The 22,072-nt window shown below is 49.1% G+C and overlaps 1 protein-coding gene across 1 annotated transcript in view; it reads right to left on the reverse strand.

The window, feature by feature from the left end:
• RNF213 (ring finger protein 213) overlaps positions 1–22,072 on the reverse strand; it is a gene marked incomplete at its 3' end in the record, with an annotated part of 102,699 nt that overhangs the window by 28,542 nt on the left and 52,085 nt on the right. Inside the window, exons 20-35 of the mRNA XM_008590363.1 lie at positions 20,515–21,098; positions 19,458–19,623; positions 18,215–18,432; positions 17,049–17,189; positions 16,774–16,938; positions 14,917–16,072; positions 14,006–14,199; positions 13,569–13,730; positions 9,092–12,700; positions 6,373–6,509; positions 5,886–5,981; positions 4,894–5,012; positions 3,997–4,116; positions 3,291–3,436; positions 2,423–2,570; positions 2,047–2,185 (exon numbers count right to left, since the gene is read on the reverse strand). Of these exons, the coding sequence (XP_008588585.1) occupies positions 2,047–2,185; positions 2,423–2,570; positions 3,291–3,436; positions 3,997–4,116; positions 4,894–5,012; positions 5,886–5,981; positions 6,373–6,509; positions 9,092–12,700; positions 13,569–13,730; positions 14,006–14,199; positions 14,917–16,072; positions 16,774–16,938; positions 17,049–17,189; positions 18,215–18,432; positions 19,458–19,623; positions 20,515–21,098 (7,300 nt within the window). The remainder of the gene's footprint in view (positions 1–2,046; positions 2,186–2,422; positions 2,571–3,290; positions 3,437–3,996; positions 4,117–4,893; positions 5,013–5,885; positions 5,982–6,372; positions 6,510–9,091; positions 12,701–13,568; positions 13,731–14,005; positions 14,200–14,916; positions 16,073–16,773; positions 16,939–17,048; positions 17,190–18,214; positions 18,433–19,457; positions 19,624–20,514; positions 21,099–22,072) is intronic.

Genomic DNA, 22,072 nt, shown 5'->3' on the forward strand with positions numbered 1-22,072 from the left:
AAAGAAAATAATGACCAAATTCATTTGGAAAAAACAAACGTTTTAAGAAAAAATTCGGTTGTTGGATAGAATAAAGATGAAGAGACCAAAGTAAATTTGTTCCAGATCAAATTAAACAAGAAATCACATGTTTATCTAGAACTTAATTTTTGCTGTTGTTAATGATTTTATACACAAGATCTGAGTACTGAATTTTATATATATGCATAAGTACACAGATATATGGTTAATTGGCTGAATTAAGTGCATTACATTTTGTCATACTATATGTTTATACATAACAATAAAAACTATGATTCATTTCAAAATTCTTGTGGTAAAAGATAAGAGTTACTAGGTAATTAACGTTGGAAAGAAAAATGAAGGCTCTGTTTTGAAAAGAATAAAAATAAAAATACTTATTTTCTGTTATAATTATTATAGAATTATATCTTATTTAATTATTAGTTATTGCTGTTCATCTCTTACTGTGCTTAATTTTGAAATACTTTTTTAAAGTATACAGGACACAGGAACCTGGGAGCTGTGGGCCTTCCTCAGCCATGTCTGAGAGGCATGCAGAGTTTGGGAGTTGGGGAGACTGGAGGGTAAAGACTCTAAGAGTTTGGACTGTTAAAACCAAAGGGGCAGGGCTGGCCCNCGGTCAGTAAAAAAGACAAAAAGGAAAAAAAAAAAAAAAAACCAAAGGGGCAGATGACTTAATTCCAAAAAACATGGCGATGGTAAATGGAATTAGTCCCCAGAGTCTCGTTACAAGTACACCAGCTGGTGCCCAAAGTACCACCAGGTCCTGACCGCTCCACCCAGCTCCTGCTCCAACATTTCTGGTAGTCACTGATCGAGAGGAAGCCAGTCCTCGTGGCTGCAGCAACCCGCAGAGCCGTGGAGTGAGGCCACTTCTATGGCTCTGAGCACCCAGCACCCTGGGAGCTCAGGAACCCAAGGAGGATAAAGGGGGAGGTCAAAAATATGGATTTTAGAATGTATAAACAAAATCCACAAGGAGCAACCAAGAGAATGAAAATATTTCTGGGCTCACATCTGACATTATAAAATCCTTTCAAGAAGGTACAACTAGGAAAGAAACGAAGGGTAACTACAGAAAAGAATGGAGAAAAGCCCCTGCAGGAGGAAAGGAGCACAGGTAAGCCCACACTGCCGATGAGCTCAGGTCCCACCGCCACTTTCCCTCCTGCTGGTCACACAGCTGCCCGATGTAAGTCACATCACAGGCAGAGAAGGATCGATCCGGGAGGGGATGAAGGGTGCGTTCAGCTTCCTGTCAGAGGTGAGGAAACCGAGAGCCAGAGCGGCGAGCCCCTGTCCACAACCACCCCGCCAACCAGGAGGCCACAGATCCTCTGCCCGGGGCCCGAGCAGCCCCTCCCCCCTGCACAACACACAGCCTCGTCAAAGGTCATCCCAGGTTAGTCCTAGGAGAGGGGCAAGGTTCTCTAGAAAAAGNGCGGCGAGCCCCTGTCCACAACCACCCCGCCAACCAGGAGGCCACAGATCCTCTGCCCGGGGCCCGAGCAGCCCCTCCCCCCTGCACAACACACAGCCTCGTCAAAGGTCATCCCAGGTTAGTCCTAGGAGAGGGGCAAGGTTCTCTAGAAAAAGGACCATGGACAACAAACAATACTCCTGGGCCCTATTTTTGTGGTTATTACTTACTTCGAGCAGTAGGCCTGGAAAAATAATTCCTGTTCCCTCCCTGCATATCACCATCTTAACAACCTAAACTAGAATCCTTTTCCACGGTGTATGACATGCTGGCAAACGTTTACATTTCACGAGAACGATGTTCTATTAAGTTTTTTAATTAGGAAAAATTTAAACACCCATGTAAGTAAAGAGTCATCCCCGCCCCCCATCCAGATTCATATTGTGCTCTTTGGGAGAAAAAAAATGACAGCTTTGAACTGCTCAGAGTGGTTTAGAAAGAAATAACTCGGCCCCCTTTCCTCAGTGAGGGGAGGATTCCCGCACGCAGGTGGCATTGCTGCTGCCGTGTGGGGACACTCCTGCTTTCTTTGATGGCAGTACCTGAACGTGCCCGCCTCCTGGAGGGCATCCTGATTCGAAGCTTCCCTCACCACCCACTCCTTCAGGCTGTGGAGGTGGTTCTCTTCTTGCTTCTTTAGAAGGATGTGGAGGCGTCTCTTGGATTCCCGCAAGAAAGAGGCTGTGGAAAGGCAGAAGAGATGAATGTTCAGCAGAGCCTCGGGCTCTGGGATGCTTTCTGACCCACGCCACCAGGAAGGGGAGCCGCTGGCCTTCGGCCAGGCCGATGCTAGAGCAAACTCCAGAGATGCTCTCAGACGCCGCTGTGACAGCTGCAACCTGTCAGCACTGGGTGGGACGCTGGCACTCCCCAAGTAGGGCCTGCACTGGGCAGGGTGGGAAAGCGGAGGAGCCATACCACTGTGCTCGCTGTCTTCACTTAAGAGACCAAGGAGAATCTCGACTCTCCTCGTGCTGCGCTGGCAGCTCTCGTTCTCATCTCGGAGCATCCCCACAGCACTCTGCACACAGCTTCTCAGCAGTCTGGTGGTGTCCAGGACCTGAACCTGTCGATGGACACAGCTGAGTCTTCTGTTTCTGCTACTCACACGGTGGGCACAAGCCAAACTACCCACACGAGACGAGGGTCTCCATGTAGCATGCAAGAAGCACAGGGTGGGGGTATCATCATGGACAAAGATCTGTCCTACTGCCTGGGGGTCCACATGCCCTTGCCCGATGCCCCTGGGAACCAACTACAAGACAGTCACTTCTGCTCTGGCTGGGACAGAGCAGAGCTAACTAGGAAAGGGAATGCCAGACCTTGTCCTGGTAATCTGCCTGCACTTCTAGTATAGAGGAAAGAGAGGTGTCAGCCTAACCCCTAATGTGTGCACAGGTGCGTCATTCCTCAAACTCCTAGTGGAAAAGTATAGAGGTGCAGCCCCACGTGTCACCCAGCAATACGCATGGAGCCCAAGAACTCACAGCACTGCCTCCCGGCTCAGAGGTTTCATCTCCCGTCTGCTCAGGGCTCTCTGTTTCCATTTCCTCCTCTGCCACCAGTCACTTCTGCTCTGGCTGGGACAGAGCAGAGCTAACTAGGAAAGGGAATGCCAGACCTTGTCCTGGTAATCTGCCTGCACTTCTAGCATAGAGGAAAGAGAGGTGTCAGCCTAACCCCTAATGTGTGCACAGGTGCGTCATTCCTCAAACTCCTAGTGGAAAAGTATAGAGGTGCAGCCCCAAGTGTCACCCAGCAATACGCATGGAGCCCAAGAACTCACAGCACTGCCTCCCAGCTCAGAGGTTTCATCTCCCGTCTGCTCAGGGCTCTCTGTTTCCATTTCCTCCTCTGCCACCTCCCCTGAGCTGCTGGTCTCTGCCTCCATCTCCTCCTCATGGTCATCTTCTGCCCTGTGTCCTGTCTCCACTGCAATAGAAGCAAACACGATCTGTCACCATTCGGAAGAAGCTGGGGACACCAGCAGCCCTGTCTGTGCGTCTAGGTGCTTAGGCTTGACTTTCCAGGCCTGCCTGGTCCCCAGCTCCACTGGCTGCTCTCCAGATGAGAGGACATGTGTCATGCAGATCAGCCCCAAATCTACCCACTTCATGTGGTTCCCCGGGGGCAACCCCTCAGGGCCAGCCTGGGCTCTGAGGGCTGATGCAGGAGCCAAGGCAAGCAGAAGCAGACACACGGTGTAGGCGCTCACCTCCAGGGCCTAGGTACTCACAAAGACATCTGTGTGGGGATGTGGGACCTTCTGCTTGGCCCTGGTCCTCAGCACACATGTCCCTGCCTGCCAGCACCACCATGTACATAGCACCCAGCACCTCCTGTCTACACCTCCACCACCATATCCCCAAAGTCCTCACTGTGTGACTCACACTCATGTGTGTCTCCTGGCTGGAACAGCTGGCTGATGGTGACTTTCTGCAGTTTGGTCACATTCACCACCATATCCCCAAAGTCCTTACTGTGTGACTCACGCTCATGTGTGTCTCCTGGCTGGAACAGCTGGCTGATGGTGACTTTCTGCAGTTTGGTCACATCCGAAACCATGACTGTGGATCTCCGGAGGTCATCAATGTGCACCGACTGCCACAGCCCTGCCGAGAACCAGGCCACCAGGATCTTCTCGTGTCTCCCTTGGCTGCTGCTTGTCAGTCGTAAGCAGGGACACACTACAGGTCTGACTACTGATCACAGTGCTGCTACATGAATGACTGGTACTCTAAAGTCTAAACCTTGGTCCCCTTGGATATACTTACACAGAAACTACCTGACCCGTGATGTTTATCTGTCAACGAGTTTAAGACAAAGATTAGTTTTAAGACCTGTGACCGTGACTTGAGAAGGACCTATGGATGAGGTCTGTGACTCTTTCTTATGTGTTATTTTATTTGCTGTGTCATAATCAGTAAAGGGGTGTCAGACACTGCAAGTTTTGCCTTCCATAATCTATGAAATTATTAGACTAACCCGTTGTTTTCCTTCTTCTAGAATACCAATTTTCTGTGGAATAAACAGCTGGTGACCATTCCTCAGAAAGAGAGATTTCTCCTCCCCGCAAAAGCAGGCACAAAGCTTCAGTGTATTCATGATAGTGTTAGTCAAGAATATCTCTTCTGCATTACCCAGATAATAAAAGGCGAGGAACCAAGAGACTAATCAAGAGTTTATCTACAAAAGTGCATAAAGGAAAGGCTACAGGTGGCAGCATTGTCTTAAGATTAGTGTTTTTTACAATAAAAGATCTAATTGCATCCGAAAAGAATATTATTGAGATCAACATTAATATTCTAATTTCAGACACACACAACATAGGACCAAGTGAGAAATAAACATTATTTAAATAAACACATTTACTGATATTCCGCTCCTACCTCCATGGAATCCCACATAGGATGTTCCACTTGCCATCCGGGACAGTTTTGTAATGAAATAGACTAAGATACAGTCCTTGTTTCCTTGTATTTTGTTGATTTCATTTATGGCAGAATACCTATTTGAAAAAACAAACAAAATCAAAACAAGCAAATAAACAAAAGCAAAGTAGTGGAATGGCTGGAGAGGGTTCTAGGTGCTGTTAGGTTGAATCTCCTACTGTGATTAGCTTTAAATAAATCTCACACCCCCATGACTGGTTTCTTATCTCACGGGAGAATGAGGAGACGTTCTCTTTTAGGAGGCTAGTTTCCTTCCCCAGTCCTGCGTCCCTCTGCTTTGAAGTGGCATTCCAGTATTGACCAGAAACCCTGTCTCGCACTTCTCAACAGGCTTGCCTTGATGGGACTAAGGACAAGGCTGGCTGAACTTCACACTTCAAGAAAGCGTTCTGTGCATGGTGCAGTTCAGATGGCCGAGGGCCAAACTCAGCCATGAAAAGAAATGCAGCTTCCAGTGCTTTAAAATGATCCAGAAATCACTTTTACTTTAACATTAAGTAATAAGGGGACATAGTCAATTCTAAAAGATCAGATTTCTCCTACAAATGCACTGACCAATAAATGTGAACGAAAGCATTTACCTGCTGTTGTTACCCTTGAATTTGCAATAAATTCAAACTGTGTAATTCAAAATTAACAATTTCCAAAACATGTCTGTAAACGTATGCTTCAAGGATATTCTTTTCTGAGTAAATCCTATTAACAGTCTATTTATTATCTACACTTTTTGCATTTTGCCATTTCTGTATTGTTATTAGCCTTTTCTTTTTGTCTCTCCCTTTGGGGAAATGAGAAGGGAGAAAAATTATTTTTACTTTTATTTCTATATTTACAATGATACTACATCTTCAGGGAAGAAATTCTTTTGGAGCTCCCAATCCAACTTCGGGTTTCCTATGTAGCTTCTGAGAAAAATACTAAAAACATACTTAGCCGACGCAATGAGCTGAGCACTGTGAACTCCATCTTCAAAGTCCATTTGAATGATGAGGATTTTACATCTGGCTGTATTAGCTAAGCATTTTCTGAAAGAAAAAGGGAATTATTCAAGTGAGTTCCCTGTCTTAAAAAATGGATAACAAAATCCCCCAAAGCGATGGGAAATACAAAGACCACACAAAAAAACTTTCCAGGTGGGATTTTCCTCTGTAAGGTGAGATAAAGAAAAAAAAAAAAAAAAACCCCCCAATAAATGTCTCCTACTGAGATGTAAGGATGGTGGTTTCAGGAGGAAGTTTACAATAGGCAGAGGCGGACAGAGAAGAGAGGTTGCTCAGAGAATTTAACAACCCTCCTGCCCAGAGCCCTGCATCCTCAGCATGCACCAACTAGCACTGGTTACCCCGGCCACACGGCCAGCACACACCATCCTCAGGGCTGGACAGAAGTATTGGGGGTGGGGACAAGGCAGCTCACCGGACTTCTTTGAGAAATGAGTGCTCGGTGTCGAACTGCTGCAGCGACAGGACTGTGGGTTTCGGAGCCCTGCCCTTTACCTCTGATTCTAAAATTTCACAGTCATGGCTCGTTAGCAATCTGGAGAAAGTGGTGATCTGCAAAGTCAGAAGATGCAAATTACTTGCCACAATTCCAGTACAGGTTGCTTGTCTGCTCGGTTCAGATCTTAGAAGTACAAGGCTGTGCACTGATATTTCCTATGGGCTCAGCACTGTCGTGGGCTGCATAGACAGAAAAGGATCCAGACTCAAATGGGTTTTCACAAACAAGGCAGAGTGAGAGGAGCAGAACCTTCATGATCACAAGGTATGGGAAAGAAGACTTCGCCCTCTCCAAAGATGCCTCGGTCTCTTTCCTAGATGCCAATGTCTCTTCCTGCCTTGGTCCCTGCTTGAGATTCTTGTGGTCATTTGGGGCTCAGCACAAACGCCACTTCTCCTCGTGATCTGGCTCCGTGCTCTCAGGAGGAGTCAGAGGGGCAAGTCCCCTCTACCATGGATCGTGCCCCGCAGTGAGAACCAGAACATCCCTGAGGGTGAACCAATCCCACCGCTGGGCCTGGCCTCCCAAAGAGCTTCGGATCCCTACATCCACCTGTACGACAGACACCAAAACACACCCCAAATGGGCTTTACCCTTGTCTCCTCCAAACCTGTTGCTTCTTCCGGGATTCTCTATGATAATGAAGCAAGCCTCTAGTCACCTAAGGAGGAACGCAGGAAGCTGTCCCGGGACCCCCCATTGCCCACACCCTACCATGGAGTCGGGTGTCAGCCCTGCCAGTTCACGTCCTGTTTCTCAGTTCCACTTGCTCCTCTGAACTGTCCCAGCAGCCTCCCTGCGGGTCTGTCTGTCCTATGACAGTCTGTTCTCAGACTCCATTACCTAGGCTGCAGGAAGCGTCTTTTTTTTTTTTTTTTATCTTCTAAACCACTAAAGAAAATTCAAATATGTTTATTATAGTCTCAGTAGTATTTATCTTTACAGTAGGACGTGTCTTAACACACAGTCCTCCAAGGCTGTCCTCCTTACAGCAAAGAACGAGATCATAGTGCTATTGACAAGGCCACCCAAGCACCCCTGCTGCCCATAGCTCAGCCCCCCTCAATAGTCCCCTCGTGGCCTCCTGCACCAATGATGCTGTTTCACACCTGACACTACCCCACAGTCCTTTCCCAGCACCCCTCACAGTTGGCTCAGGGCCCCTCTGACAGCATATCACACCCAACCATGTCTCTTGATCTGTGCTGCTCGCCACCTCTGCAGGCTGCACTTATGCACTTACCACACCACGTGTGGCATCCATTCACGTCTGTCTGCCTACATGACACATGTGCTGACCAAGGACCAGAACTGTGCCATTTTCATGCCCCCAATGCCCTTGGCTCAATACTCAAAAGTGGTACTTCGTTTGTTGAAGTGGATGTTGTGTACAGAGCTGCTACTGAGATAGGAGGTGCTCAGTTTCCCCCCGCTCGGGTTTCAAGACGCACCTCTGGGTTTCCAGCCATGCCCTAAGGTCTCAGGCCTCTCCTCTGGACCCTCCCCTAAAGAAGAGTTACTGTTGCTTGTTGGACCTATTTTTGGCACCAACACAAGGAAACTGAGACCTCAGGGGGTTGAATTATGCAAACTCAGTGGCTGGGCATGCTCAGTAGGGAGGGGTTATAGAACACTGGTGGCCAAGCATGCTCAGTGGAGGAGCGTTGAATCCTTTGAATGACCCTCCACTAGAGGCACTGGAGAGCACTGAATATTCCAGGTGTTTTCTAGTGGGAAGGTTGGAATCCAACCAATGAGCAAGCTCTAAAAAGAAACCGAGCATGTGCAAGACTATGTCACATGACTGCAAACCACCCCCCCTTAGTTGAATATTCACTAGGTAGCACCAATATGTATTAGGTATCAAAACTATAAAAGTTGAATCCCGGCAAAAGGCAGGGCTGCTGCTTACTCTATTAGCTGGCACTTAGCCTGAGGTGTATTTCTTTCTTTCTGTATCAAACTTGCCTTTAGCAGGCTATGCTCACTCTGGGGCCAGTCTGCACTTTGTCTGTGAATATGTATTTCCCACTTTTCTACCAAACTTGCTGCAGTTGGTTGCTCACCTTCCTGGAGCCCACCCATACCTCCCTGAGAGAGGTGTGCACTTTACTTTCGTGTTAAGCTTACGGCTAAGGGCAGCTGCTCACTCTCTTCGGCCAGCTACACTTTGCACTCAACATTAGGTGTGCATTTCTTACCTTTGTGTTCAACTGGGTGCAGACCCTGCTCAGTCTCTGGAGATAGGCCATACTCTGTAAAACCTATACTTCTTATCCATTAAACTTTTTTTCACTTTGTACTGTGACTCTGTCCTTGAATTCTTTCCTGTGGCGGAGTCAAGAACCTGCCAGAGGATGTGGTGGGTTGAGGCCAGTTACCAGGCCTTCACAGACCCTCTCCTCCAGTATCACTATCAGCACAGAGCACTGCACAGAAACAGGCACTCAAAACTTGGCTAAACTGAACTGCCATAAATACTCAGTTCTCCTTGCACTTAACACAGAACCAAAAGTCTCAGCATATCCATCTATGATCCCTGTACACTGACATAAAAGAACCTTGAGTCCTAACACCAGGGACTCAGGACTCTCAGGTGGAAGTGGACAGGATAAAACTGCAGAAAGATAATCACCTCTGTGAAGCTGATGTGGCGTTCGGGATCCATGGCGCGAAGGTGAGCCTGAAGGAGGTCCGTGAAGGAGTCATGCTGCTGCTTGTGGTAGTACTCTCGCGACAGTGACTGCGCCGCGAAGGGGCCCAGCGAGGAGGCCCTCAGCCGCACCACGGCGTCAGGCGTGGCACAGTCCAGCAGGATCAGTCTGGCCTCCTCGGACACTCTCTGGTAAAGCTCCTCGGTCAGGGCCCTGGGCCCCTGCCTCTCTACGACCTGCAGCACCACCGAGGCACAGGCGTCAGGGTGGAAGCCGATGAAGACGTCGGGAGGGCTGTACCTAGGTCTGGCTACAAACTGCTGTGCTTTCACGTCCACAAATTTCTCCACCCAAATCTTGAGCTCTTCCACGATGTTCTTCTGCCATTTCTCCAGCACAGTGTTGATATCCAGGTAGTGCTTCTCCAGCCGGTTAATGAGGGGGATGGGAAAATGTCTGTACACAACGTCTTTCTCTTCAACGACTATCAAGCGGAAGTCGGGGTGAACCCGACATTTGACACGATGGGTCCCCAGACCAAGGTCCACATACTTCTGCCCGCCGAGGTAGACGTAGTACTGGTTGAGTGCATCATAGAGGCTCTCGTAGAGGTTCTGCAGATTGAGCAGCACTATCATCTTGCCAGTTTCCATGCAGATTTTCACCCGGTTGATATTCCTGCAGATCTGGGTGTACTCTTGGTCCTTGGGAAAACTGGAACCAAAAATAATTTCAGGCTGCTGGTCCTTACGGAAGAATGTCTGCTGTAGGATCTGCAGGGCCACGTAGTTTCTGGTCAGCACAAGCAGGTAGCGGGATTCGGCCTCTTCCCGCTCCCTACCTGGCCCCTTCTGAAGGGCCCCATAAAGGTTCTGCTTGATCAGCTGCATGGTGCTGACCTCTCCTGAGTACTCTACCTCAGGTAAATTGGCCATAAAAATGTCCAAAGCACAGATGTCATCTTTGCCACTGAAATTCCGCAGAACAGCCTGGGCAATATCTCGTGGGGAAGGTTTTTTATTAGAAGCTTTTGCTGTGGCAAAGACCATTTTGATGAGGCTGTAGTAGTCACGAAGCCCAAAGAATTCCTTGTCTTGGAACTTGCATACTGTTTCATAGGCTTTGGCAAAGGGTCCAAAGTACCCCTGGATTCGGTCTTGAACGAGGCTGTCTGAGGAGCAGATCCCCTTGGCACTCTCTATGAGCTCCTGCTTGTTGGGACTGCCGCGTGACACAAAAATGCCCCGGTTCATCTTGGCGGGGTCGAGGGCCCAGTTGGAAATGCCTATGAAGCCAACTTTTTTGTGGGGGGCAGGATTGTCTTCAATGCATCCGTCTTCCAGCAGTGGGTGCAGAGCCTTCAGGGGCATCTTGGGTGAGTCTTCTGCCAGTCCAACCTCATCCAGCACCACCACAGACACATACTGCTGCAGGTCCTTACCCTGCTGAAAGCGGGCGCACTGCCTGAAGGTGCTGATGATGCCCTGCGGCGTGGAGTGTGGGCTGCACTGGAATGACACCAGGTGGACCTGCTTCAGGCTCCGGAAGAGATCTGAGTGGGCGGCCTGGCCTTGCATGGCATCTGCCACAATGGTCTTGGCAAGAGATTTGGAGCTGCCGGGCTTCCCGACCAGGAAGAGAGGAATCTTAAGCTCAATGCAGATAACCATCATGAAGACATTCTCCTTCAAAGCCAAGTTCCTGGCGATGGTATTCCTTAGTGGTACACCCTTCAGAAAAAGATCCTGTGTCCGAGTTATTTCATTCAGAATAACCTTGCTGTCATTATATGGTTCTGGAAGAAACCTGCAAATGGCTCTGCGATATGAGTCCTTCTTTTCCAGAGAAGCGTGATAACACACCCCGACGGCCAACACCAGGGACCAGAGGACAGGATCTCTCCCAAAGCTATCTCTGTTGAGGTTGGACTCACAGACAGAGGAGTTGAGCTTTAATAAGAGCACTTCGCTGTGGTCGAGAAACCATCTGAAAACCCTCACGCAGCGCTCCACGTCCCTGAGGCTCACGAAGCTGCATTCGTTCTCCCTCTTCCTCATGAAACCCTGGGAGGCAGAAAGCACTTCCGTGATCACCCGAGTCCTGCTCTCATCTAGCTCAACGGAGTCAACCAGTCTCTGGACAATTTGCTGGATGTAGAGCTTCTCAGCAGCATTGTTCAGTTGTCCAAAGTCCCACACCAGAGGAATCAGGCTCGGGGGTAGAGCATGGACTCGGTACACCAGCTGCCTGAGGGGGATGGAGCCAAGCCTTTCCAGCGTCTCCTCTGCATGGACCCTGTATCCTAAACCAGCTGACTCCAAACGGCAGATCATCTCCTGAGAGTGCTTCCGGTAAGGATTGCAGGCTGCTATGATATGCAAGCCCGAGTCCTCAGCCAGGGGCTGGCCATCCACGGTACGATCGCACAGGACTTCTTTGATACAGCTTATGGCCTCTGTTGTGTTGGCTTCATCAAAGAACAAGATGGTGTCCAGCTGATGTTGGTCCTTATTGATGAAGGCGATGTTCTCAGCCTCCTTGACTTTGGCACAGATCATCCCTGCAGTTGTTCCTCCGTGGACCTTGACCAGCTTCATAGTTTCAGCATCAGCACCACTACGCCGCAGGTCGCTAAGGAACTTAATGAGCCTGGTTTTCCCACAGCCGGTCTCTCCCATGATGATGACAGGAATTCCACACCGGAACCGCATTTCAATAGCGAGGATCTTAAGCATGTTGTCTGTTGTAAGCTCATATGTTTCATCAGGGTCCACGGGCCACTGGACCCCCAGTGCCATGCAAAGTCTTTCAAGTTTCTCATGTCGGGGAAGTTTATCAAAGTCCACATTGAAGGGTACCCTCTGGAGCAACAGACCCCTGTACAGTTCCATCGTCATGACGTCCCTCTTGATGACCTTCCCATTCAAGTGACTGATAGCATCCACATTCCCATTGTTGTTGGGCTGCAGATGGAAGCCTATGAATGTCATGGAAATATGGTCATTGTTGAAGAAAATGTAGGGATGGGGCTCTGACTCCCACCTCTTTCGGAGAGAGAAAGGGGCTAGATCTTCTTCCTTGACCCCGTCCATGGTGACTGTGTGCTTTCCTGGGCTTTGGTCAGAGGTGTGAAGTGTTGGTGTGGCAAAATCTCTTGCCATGAAGATCATGAAGGTGACCACAAAATTCTTGAAGCCCCTCAGTGTGTCTCCAATAAAATGTGGATTGCAGAAGAGAGAGGCCTCACAATCTTTGAGCTGATAATTCAGGAACCGGGCAAAATTCCGAAGCTCTGACCAGGATGGGTTTATCACTCCACAGTAGATCAGGAAATGTTGGAGGCATTCCTCTGGGGTGCCTTCGATAGAGCCTTCTTGGTATTGAAACATGTCTAGGTTTTGTTTTTGATGGAACCGTTGTAAATATTGGTAAGGTCTTTGGAAAGTTTCACTGTAGAACTCTGTCTGATCCATTCCAGGCTCCCTAAAATTGCTTTCAGGAGCCAGCTCCATATCTATCACTTCCTTGGGAGGCCTGCAGGTGACTTTTGGAAAAATGTCAATAAAACTGAACTGTGGAGCACGTGTACTCTGGAAAGACAAGAATAAAATGATTGTAACTAAATTTTTGAAAAAAAGCTTCTGTATTTTAACCCTCCACATGGTCTATCTTGGACAACCTTTATGGAAAAAAACACTTAAAAATATGTAGCTTTCAGTAGATTCGTTTTTACACAGGCTGTCTTTTGCACATTGAGGTACTATGGAAGCTGAATTTATTTTTTCTTTTGGCGGCTGGCTGGCACAGGGATCGAACCGTGGACGCTGGCGTTATGAGCACCACACTCTAACCATTGAACTCTTAATCAGGAAGCCATTCTCATCTAACTTCCTGAAACTAAATTCTCCCACTAAGCGTACACGTACACACATGTGCATATGAGCATAAAACTCCCTTTTGTTAAGAAGATTGGATAATGAAAGTCTCCTTCTCATCTTAGCCGGCCTTACAAAAGCTGACTTCTCTCAGAAGATAAATTTACTGTATTCAGAAAACAGCTGGAACTTAACCTGGACATAACTGCGTTAATCCTGAATCGAACAACACAAATTTAAGATACTGATAAAAATAGAAGAGGGTTTTCCTTCTAGACACTATTAAGAAAATAAATGTAAAGATTGATCTTTCCATACTAACTAGCCCTGCACTCAGCGGCCTCACCAAAGCAAAATGGGGAATTACCAAAACAGGTCACAGCTCTACCACGAGAACCGATGGAGCCAAAGCCCCTCCCACAGCCACCCGAAAACGCCCCGCAACACGGACCGGCTTTGAAGACCTCTTCGGCAGTACCGAGTTCCCTTCTGTGATTTCAACGATCAAAACAGGTCACAGCTCTACCACGAGAACCGATGGAGCCAAAGCCCCTCCCACAGCCACCCGAAAACGCCCCGCGACACGGACCGGCTTTGAAGACCTCTTCGGCAGTACCGAGTTCCCTTCTGTGATTTCAACGATATATAAATGACACGGCTTCCGAAGCCACATCTTCCCGTTTGTATCCATTAAGTATTGTAAAACGAGGAGTTTGAAAAGAAAGGCCCAAATTCCAGTCTGTACCTACGGAGAGAAAAGGCAGAGGCATCTGGGCTTGTATGTGCATGACAAGCCAACCGTTCTCCCAACCCTAAGCGTCGTTTTTTTTTCCCAACAGAATGATTATGATCATTAATACATGTGCAAGGGCACTTCAAAAGCTCATGAAAGGTAGAACTAAAAGATAATACGAATCTTTTCTAGAAAGAACTTCTTGATATTGGAGGAGGCAGGGCAGGATATGGGAATTATATGTCTTTACTGATGTGGCCACTCTGTTGAAATTTGAGGGCACTCACTGAAGAGGTCACATCCAGGTGGAATATCATGGGTGTGTCCTGATGCTGTGTGTCCAGGAAAGGCAGGAGGGAGCTCAGGACCTGGCTCTCGTCCACCTGAGGGTCGAACAGCCGAACTGTTTTGAGAGGCACTTTCTTGCTGTTTAACTTCCTTTCCAGTTTACCATGCAGTCTCTTCACGTAGAGAGACTTTCCTGTAACATTAAAACATGGAAATTAGGTCCCAGGGCTGTGGACAAAGGTAAGATCCAGGAAGACTTATTAGAGGATACTTCTCTTTGTGTAAAGTTAGAGACTAGTGCAACAAAACATCAGGTTCAAGAACACTCTGGACCCTCAAATGTCCTGGCTGTCACCTACCCACTGCCCTCACCATTTCCCTGCTACTAACGGCAGCAACCCAAGCACTATGAACGTAACAGCAAAGCATGCTGCACGGCAGGGGGAGTGATCTCTGTCCCAGCAGAACGCAGCAATGCTGGTAAGATAAAGTCACTAGGATGTACATTACCATTTCTTTTCAAAGGAAACAATGGTCACTCAAGGCAGGGACAAGAGGCACCAGTTTCCTCAGGACACAGCAGTCACACTCCCCTGCTCTCACAACTAACATCAACCCAAAGGGGCCAACGGAGTTAAGAGGAAAAAAGTAAATTACAGAGAAGTTTGCTTAGAGAAGGAAGGGAATGGGGCTCCCAGGAACTGGACAATTCAAGAATCCAGGCAAGAAAGGGTGTCCCGTTCTAGCCCAGGCCCTGATTTACAACTACCGATGAGTCAAACCCTCACTGAGACTCAGTTTCTCCACTCAGCTTACTCGCCCACTGCTGGGGAGGGAAGGCTCATCAGGTGGTCCCTGGGAGGCAGGGGACCCATGTGGGGGACCCATCCACCCTGGCTGTCCTCATTACCAACACCCGCTCTCTCTGAGGTCACGATCCCAACACACATCCTGTCCCTGAACACAGCTGCTGCCGAGGGGGTCTGCGCTGGGACCCGGTAATGACTGGCCAGGTAGGCCTGGATGGCTTCCAGGGGCGCCTGGGGGGTGACTAGGACTTTGTACTGGCTGAAGGCTGAGGGCAGGTAGCAGTGCTCCCGGTCGCCGTCGCAGACCATCACGAGCTGGTAGTCTTCACAGTGGCGCTGCTTGCACAGGCTCAGGAAGAGCGCCTCTGCCTGGCTGCCCACCTCATAGCTGAGCTGGTCTGCGAACAGCAGGCTGTAGACCTTGCGCCCCTGGGAGCCCAGGGTGAGGCAGCGGTGCAGCAGCAGTGCCACCTCCTCAAACGTGGTGCCTGGGGTGCAGAGCAGTACCTCGTCGAAGGAGGGCAGGGGCTGGTGTGGGGTCTGCATGTAGATGGCCAGGGCGACCGGCAGCACCTCGGAGTGGCCACAGATGATGAGGTTGGGCTGGCCTGCCTGCAGGCCGTTTGGGAGATGCCGCTCCACGGGGGGCCCACCCATCATTGCCAAGCATGCCAGACAGTGGCCGAGGGCCTCCAAGTCGAGGCAGTCAGGCAAGAAGGCACCCAGGCACCCCACGGACTGCTCCAGGATGACCCTCAGCTTGTCCACCAGGCTGGACTCAGAGAAGAGCATCAGTGGCAATTCTTCCATCACTGTCCTCACACGGTGACTGGTGGCCTTGCCATGGCACGCCCCAGAGGCCCGGACAACATCCCGTGGGGTGCAGTTGCGTTTGATGAAGGAGAGCATTGTGAGGGCAGCTGCGCTGGGGGCCTGCTTCTTGAGCTCGGTGCTCAGGTAAACCAGCTGCTCGGCCGTGTAGAAGTTGAGGTAAAAATGCTCCACCCGCTTCTCTGTCACAAATCTCTTCCAGAGGTCCAGGAAGTGCTCCATCTGCTTGCAGAGGCCTTCCAGCAGCTCGGTGACATCCCCGCTCCCCGTCAGCGGGATCACCAGGTCCAGACCAAAGTCCATGCGGATGGAAATGCCCTCCCTGGGGAAGCAGTAGACCTCGGCAGTCCAGGTCCTGAATAGCATGTTCCCAGCACAGTACAGGCTCATGAAGGCCTGCAGGAGCCTTTGCACGTTGCAGAACACCTGGTGACAAAGGAACCGTGAGGCAGATGTGGCAGAGCTGTACTGGAGGGAGACATCCCAGTTTAGAACACACACACACAGGTCTACTGTTCAGAGGACAGGCTCTGGCTGCTTCCTGCTGGCTCTCTGTGTGACCTTGAGCTCGCCCGCTTATGGCGGAAGGCCTTCAGTCCTCACTTACGGAGCTGGCCTAGGAAGGGAGCTCTCTCCTTTAAGACGCAATAAGTTATAAAGATAAAGGATATCATTTGCAAAGTACAAATGAACTTTAAAGAAAGAACCCATATTAAAGCTGAGACTGTTACATTCACCCACATACCTTTAACTATATGGTTACTTTTGATGAAGGATGCTCATCTACATCTTTAGGTATTTGGATTCCTGCCGATTTACACAGTACATGAAGCAATTTAAGTTTCTTTCTAAGAACGATCCCTTGGGTCATTTCCTCTTCAATGGGGCAAACCTAACCAGCAGCCTGTGACAGTCCATGGTATGGATCTTAAGAGGAACAGCTAACCCGAGGCCGCCCACCTGTGGCTACTCTCTGGGGCCGTGAACAGGCTTCTGTGTCCTCTGCGAGCCCCCCAGCTCCACTCTCCACTCTGCATGGGCTTGCGAGCCCGAGCAGTGAGAGTCCCCGGCCCAAACAGACGCACTGATGTCACCGGCTTAGCACGAACAAAGACACGGGTCCTCACCTCGGAAAATCTCTCCACCTCGTCATTGCTGTGCTCCCTCCTGCCAGACATCAGCATCAGTTTGTTTAAAAGCTCCCTCAGCTCCTCTAAGGAGTAGTCGCGTAGCTCCTCACGGCCACCGTGACCATCAGGAAGGGTCAGGTGCAGAACCGTGTCTGGGGAAATCTGTGAAACACCGCGCATTCAGAGGACGTCTTCCTGGCAACAGAGACCCCGGCCCCTGCAGCAGCCTGTGAGTGCCCCCAGCACCGCGCCTGGGATCTGGGACGGCTCACCTTCTGGCCGTCCCTGGGTGCCTCGATCACATAGATGCCTCTGCTGTTGATCGCCGTGGCCAGGGACAAGGAAGAGAGTTCCACAGACCCGTGGCTCTCCTTCACCGTTTTCAGCCACTCCAAGTTCCGGGCAGAATCACGCTGTTGGGAGGAAGCAGAGAACACCGCCACAGCCCAAGCAGTCATCTTTTTTCTCTTCCTCTTCCTGCCACGGCCTTTGCTGGGTACAGGGCGCAGCTGCCCACCCTGTGCCACGACAGGATCAGGGGCCACTCCTATGTGCCTTTCCTTTCCCTCTCAGGACCTTGTCCCCTGGTGCTGCTGTTTAGGTGCTAGGCTGCTCACCCACGTTCCCACCAGCGCTTAGTGCCCTGGCTGGCACATGGAGGGCACTTGGCTTACATTTATGGGTAAATGGATGCAGACAGGAGGCCACAAACCTGGCTCTCCGCTGGAAGGCCAGTACTCTGCCATCCCCAGCACAAAGAACCCTCTAAGGAGTGACGCTAGATACATGGGACCATGGAGCCTCAAGTTCTTAAAGTCCTTTTGTGTCCCTGAGTATAATCAGAAGAATTAAGGAAACATTGCAACAGCACTTCTGTTGAGATGTGAGCTTCCTACAGAGAAAATGCAAACAGCTCTGTCTGCTCATCCGTCTGTCTTCTGCAGCCGTCCTGAGGCTGGGCCGGGCTCCTGGCCAGATTTTCTACCCACTAGGCAAGTTAACTCAAACCCTGGTACAGATAGTTTACTTAACCTTTAAATGTTCATTTTGTCTGATAAAAAAAAAATCTATGTCAATTGTGGAAAATATGGAAAACACCCAAAAGTAACAAAATAAACTGACATTTGCTACTATTCAGAGAAAACTACTAACAACATTTTAGCCTATTTCCTTTTGGTTTTTTTTTCCATTATGTGTTTTGCACGGTAGAGATGACTGTTGTTTACGTGCAACTCTGTATCCCACTTTCTAACTTTCTAACATAACGAGATGGAGAAGGCATCTCCATATGTGAAGAGAGACTGTTTCTTCACCTCCCTGGAATGGCTACGCACAAGCCTACTGTGCAGACCAGCCATCCCGCGCACCGATGCGCCCCTGACGCTGCTAAGCAGTGCTCTGTGAAATCCCATCTGCTTTGGGGCAGAAGACGACTCACCAGTTTAGTGGGCAGGTCCTGGTCATTGTCCAGCGCCTTCCACAGTTCTTTCAGATGTTCCATGAACACACTGAAACCTGCCCTTGTGTCCAGCTTATACAGCAGGGACGCGTAGCCCTGCATGGCATCATGGAAGCAGGCCACCCGGTCCACGTCTATGTCATTCTCCCCCGCCGAGATGGAAGCCAGGTCCACAAACACTTTCAGCTCGTTGATGCCTGGGAAGAGCAGAGAGGTCAGCCTGACTATTCCACGGCAGCTCCAGCCTCAATCTCAGACAATCACCCTCAGTGCAACTACACATGGATATTTCACAAGGTTTTAGGGTTTTATCCACTTTTTGCTTTCATCCTTTTTTTTTTTTTGGCAGCTGGCCGGGGTGGGGATCCTAACCCTTGACACTGGTGATAACAACATCGCTCTAGCCAACTGAGCTAACCAGCCAGCCTACTCTCTGCTTTCAGTAGGAATCCCGGGCACGTTTGCTTTTGGGGTATATGTTTACTGAACAATGTCCCAGGCACTGTACTAGGCTTTTCTGTACCTTATTTACTTTAATCCACACAATATCACCATTTAAACAGAAAGAAACTGAAGCTCAGCTGGTAAATATGTTCACAATTAACTATAAAAACTGAGATGATTTTCCTTGGGCTAACTGCTAACCAAGCGATGTACACCAGAGAGCAACAAGGCTCCCAGTGAGTGCAGGCCCGGGCAGCCTTGGGTGCGGCAGCTGGAGGCCCCTCCAAATCCCCGTCGCACGCTGGCCTTCTCCCTTGCCTGCTCTGCCTTTCTTACTCCTCCTTCTCCCTTTGAATTTTCTGTCAATGGCACCTAAGTCACAGAACTAAAATGGCTGCCCAAAAATGCAAAACATCAATGGCGACGTTGTAATAAAATCTTTCTAGGGGAAAGAGCTCTCCTCGACCTCTAGCAAATATCAGCGGGATGGAAAAGCTAAAGGGCCCAATTTTTAAGAAAATGACCCCCAACTATTCACAGCAAGCACCCACAGAGTGGGCGGCAGTGGCAAAGGAAATAGTTTTTATACCAGTACGTGAGAAATACTGTCTTGAACCATACACCTGCCCACCTTCCTAAAGAATGCAGGTGACACCTTTCTGCCCTTCACACAGCATGTGGTCAAGGGGAGGTATTTCCTAAAAGTTTAGGAACACCACTCAGTGAACCATCTGAAAACTCTCTCCAGATACTGGCAACCTCAAAAGACTGATTTTACCTCCAAGAGCCTCCCGGACCCAGGTGATGAACTCCCTCTGCATGGACAGCTCCTTCAGACACTGGCACCGGCTCTCACTGATGTCCTGGAGCAGCTCTTTGGCACGGATAAGCTGCTGGTTGATCTGGTTCAGTTTTTCATGGCAGAAGTTTTCAAAGTCATCAGTCTGCAAGACAAAGCTCTACTGTGGACTGGCACTGGCTGTCTGGGCCCCAGAGTCTATGAGCAGCAACGCCGACCTCCCAGTGGACCCGCCATTCCCTGAGTTTCTGGATTTGCGGCTGCCCTGACACCAGGCCTGCCACGCTCTTACCACTGAATGACACACAACTGCCACTGCGGCCTCCCTGATCAACAGTAACTGCCGTCTCTCTGTACACAACACTCTAAGAATTTTACATGGATTTTAAAACCTTAATTGCCCGGCCAAAGCACATGCGGTTGTTTTTTCTGCTTTCCTGACAGAGAATCAGGAGCCACACGTGCTGAATGCTTAAGGGCACGCTGCTGGCACTCAAGCTGAAGTGAGTACACGACTCCAATTTGTGCTGAAGTTTAACCATTACTGCACCTGTCTAAACTATAACATAGGCCACAACATACCTCCTAATAATATGCCCACCTAAGAAGCGAGTCTTTTGCTTTCCGCTTTTTAACTGTAACAGAAACAACTTACCATTCACTGCTTCCAGCTGGAGATAGGAGACATCATTGAATAGCTGACAAAAATATCTCCCTTCTGCTTCTATAACCTCCAGAGATCAGACTACTCTTTACCAACATCTGATTACTGAAAGAGGATGATTGCCCCTTCCTGAATTATTGATCTTCATACTGACCCAGGAAAACTCTCAGTGGCTAAGCAGCAGTCACGCTACTCACATAGGCAAAAATGCAGCCCTTGATGTATTGAGGCCTCCAGTACAGTACGAGAACCCTTGAGGGAAGCTGCTAAATCATCCTGTCCAGCTTCTAAAAGCCAGAAAGCTTGGGGCTTTTAAGGAGTCTGAGGTAGGAACACCTCCCCATCCCCCCAAGTCCTTATCAAATAACTTACAAAGTTTAATAAAGTGCAAAGAACACTGAAGTCACCAGTCAATCCCAAACTCTCTTTGACCTGCAGGATGACCTTGGCTGAGGTGACAGCCTGGTGCAGGTGGTGGTATTCCTTGATCTGTCTGACCCGCTCCTTGATCCAATCCTTTTGGACGTGGCCATTCACAGAACACATGATCTGGAGTTCTTGAACCAGGTCACTGTATTTATTCACAAAGTCCTTGAAGATGACATCGACTTCTGCAAAGGTGACGTCTCCTGACTTCAGATTCTGATAAAGTTCAATGAACTTTTGGTGGCAAGGAGAATACACATAATCATACGCCTCTTCGAGGAGTATGCACCGCTCTGGTTCCTCCTCGGGCTCACTCAGCACCTCCAAGGCCTCTTTCCAGAAGATCTGGAAGATGTGACTGTCTTTTAACAAGTCAACCTTTCCAGCCATTTCTCGGACCTTGGGGCTCAGGTTGTAATGTGTTCTCCACTTGGAGGCTGAGGAGGTGGGCAGGCTCACAGTCATGGCTTCATTTAATCTTTTACTGCTGAGGTCTTCCTGGTGTCTTGTGCCAATTTCTTCAAAATCTACTTTGGAAACCATAAGAAAATGTCAGAAGTCAAACCTCTAACCACACGATCATTTTACTTACTTTCCCAGTATCTACTCTCTTCACTTCTCTAAGAAAACTCAGGTGAATACAGCTGCTGGGATTTTTTTCTCAGTAAGAATTCAAAGGTCTTTGACCTCCCCCTTGGGCTTGTTCATCAATTTTCATGATAAAGAAAGCGTCTGGTAGAGATGACAGTTCTAAAACATGCATTTCTTTTTACTCCCTCCCAAAGCCCACTCCAGTAACAGAACAGAAATTGATTTTAGTAAACTGGCAAGGATGGGAAGAGTAGAAAAGGAGATGACAGCAACAAAATTTTGTAAGTCGAAAACCAACTGTGCCAGTGGTGAAGGACTCATACGGCCTGAGGACGTGGAATCCTGAGGTCGCAGTGGGGAAAGCCGGGAGTCAACATGTTTACATCCCAGGACTCCCTAGAAGCACACACACTGCATGCTCAGGACACTGGAAATCGGGAGGTGGTAATGAAGTAAGGAGGGTGGGCTTCAAAGTCGGTTTAAGAAGTGGTCCAGTAGGTTGATCTTCACCCCCACCCCATGAGGCAGCAGGTGACCACCCCTTGTCCACCCTGGCAAGCTACAGGTGGTTTGTTTTCTAGAGGTTAACACAGAGGATCTCTGGATTGGAGGTCACAGAGACACAGCAGAATTCAGGCATGTGCTCAGGACACTGGAAATCGGGAGGTGGTAATGAAGTAAGGAGGGTGGGCTTCAAAGTCGGTTTAAGAAGTGGCCCAGTAGGTTGATCTTCACCCCCACCCCATGAGGCAGCAGGTGACCACCCCTTGTCCACCCTGGCAAGCTACAGGTGGTTTGTTTTTTAGAGGTTAACACAGAGGATCTCTGGATTGGAGGTCACAGAGACACAGCAGAATTCAGGCATTTCCAACACGCTTGCTCAAGAACCTAACAAAGGACATGCGCTATTCGA

Source organism: Galeopterus variegatus, unplaced genomic scaffold (assembly GCF_000696425.1).
Source record: "Galeopterus variegatus unplaced genomic scaffold, G_variegatus-3.0.2 Scaffold6037, whole genome shotgun sequence".
NCBI classification, from domain to species: domain Eukaryota; kingdom Metazoa; phylum Chordata; class Mammalia; order Dermoptera; family Cynocephalidae; genus Galeopterus; species Galeopterus variegatus.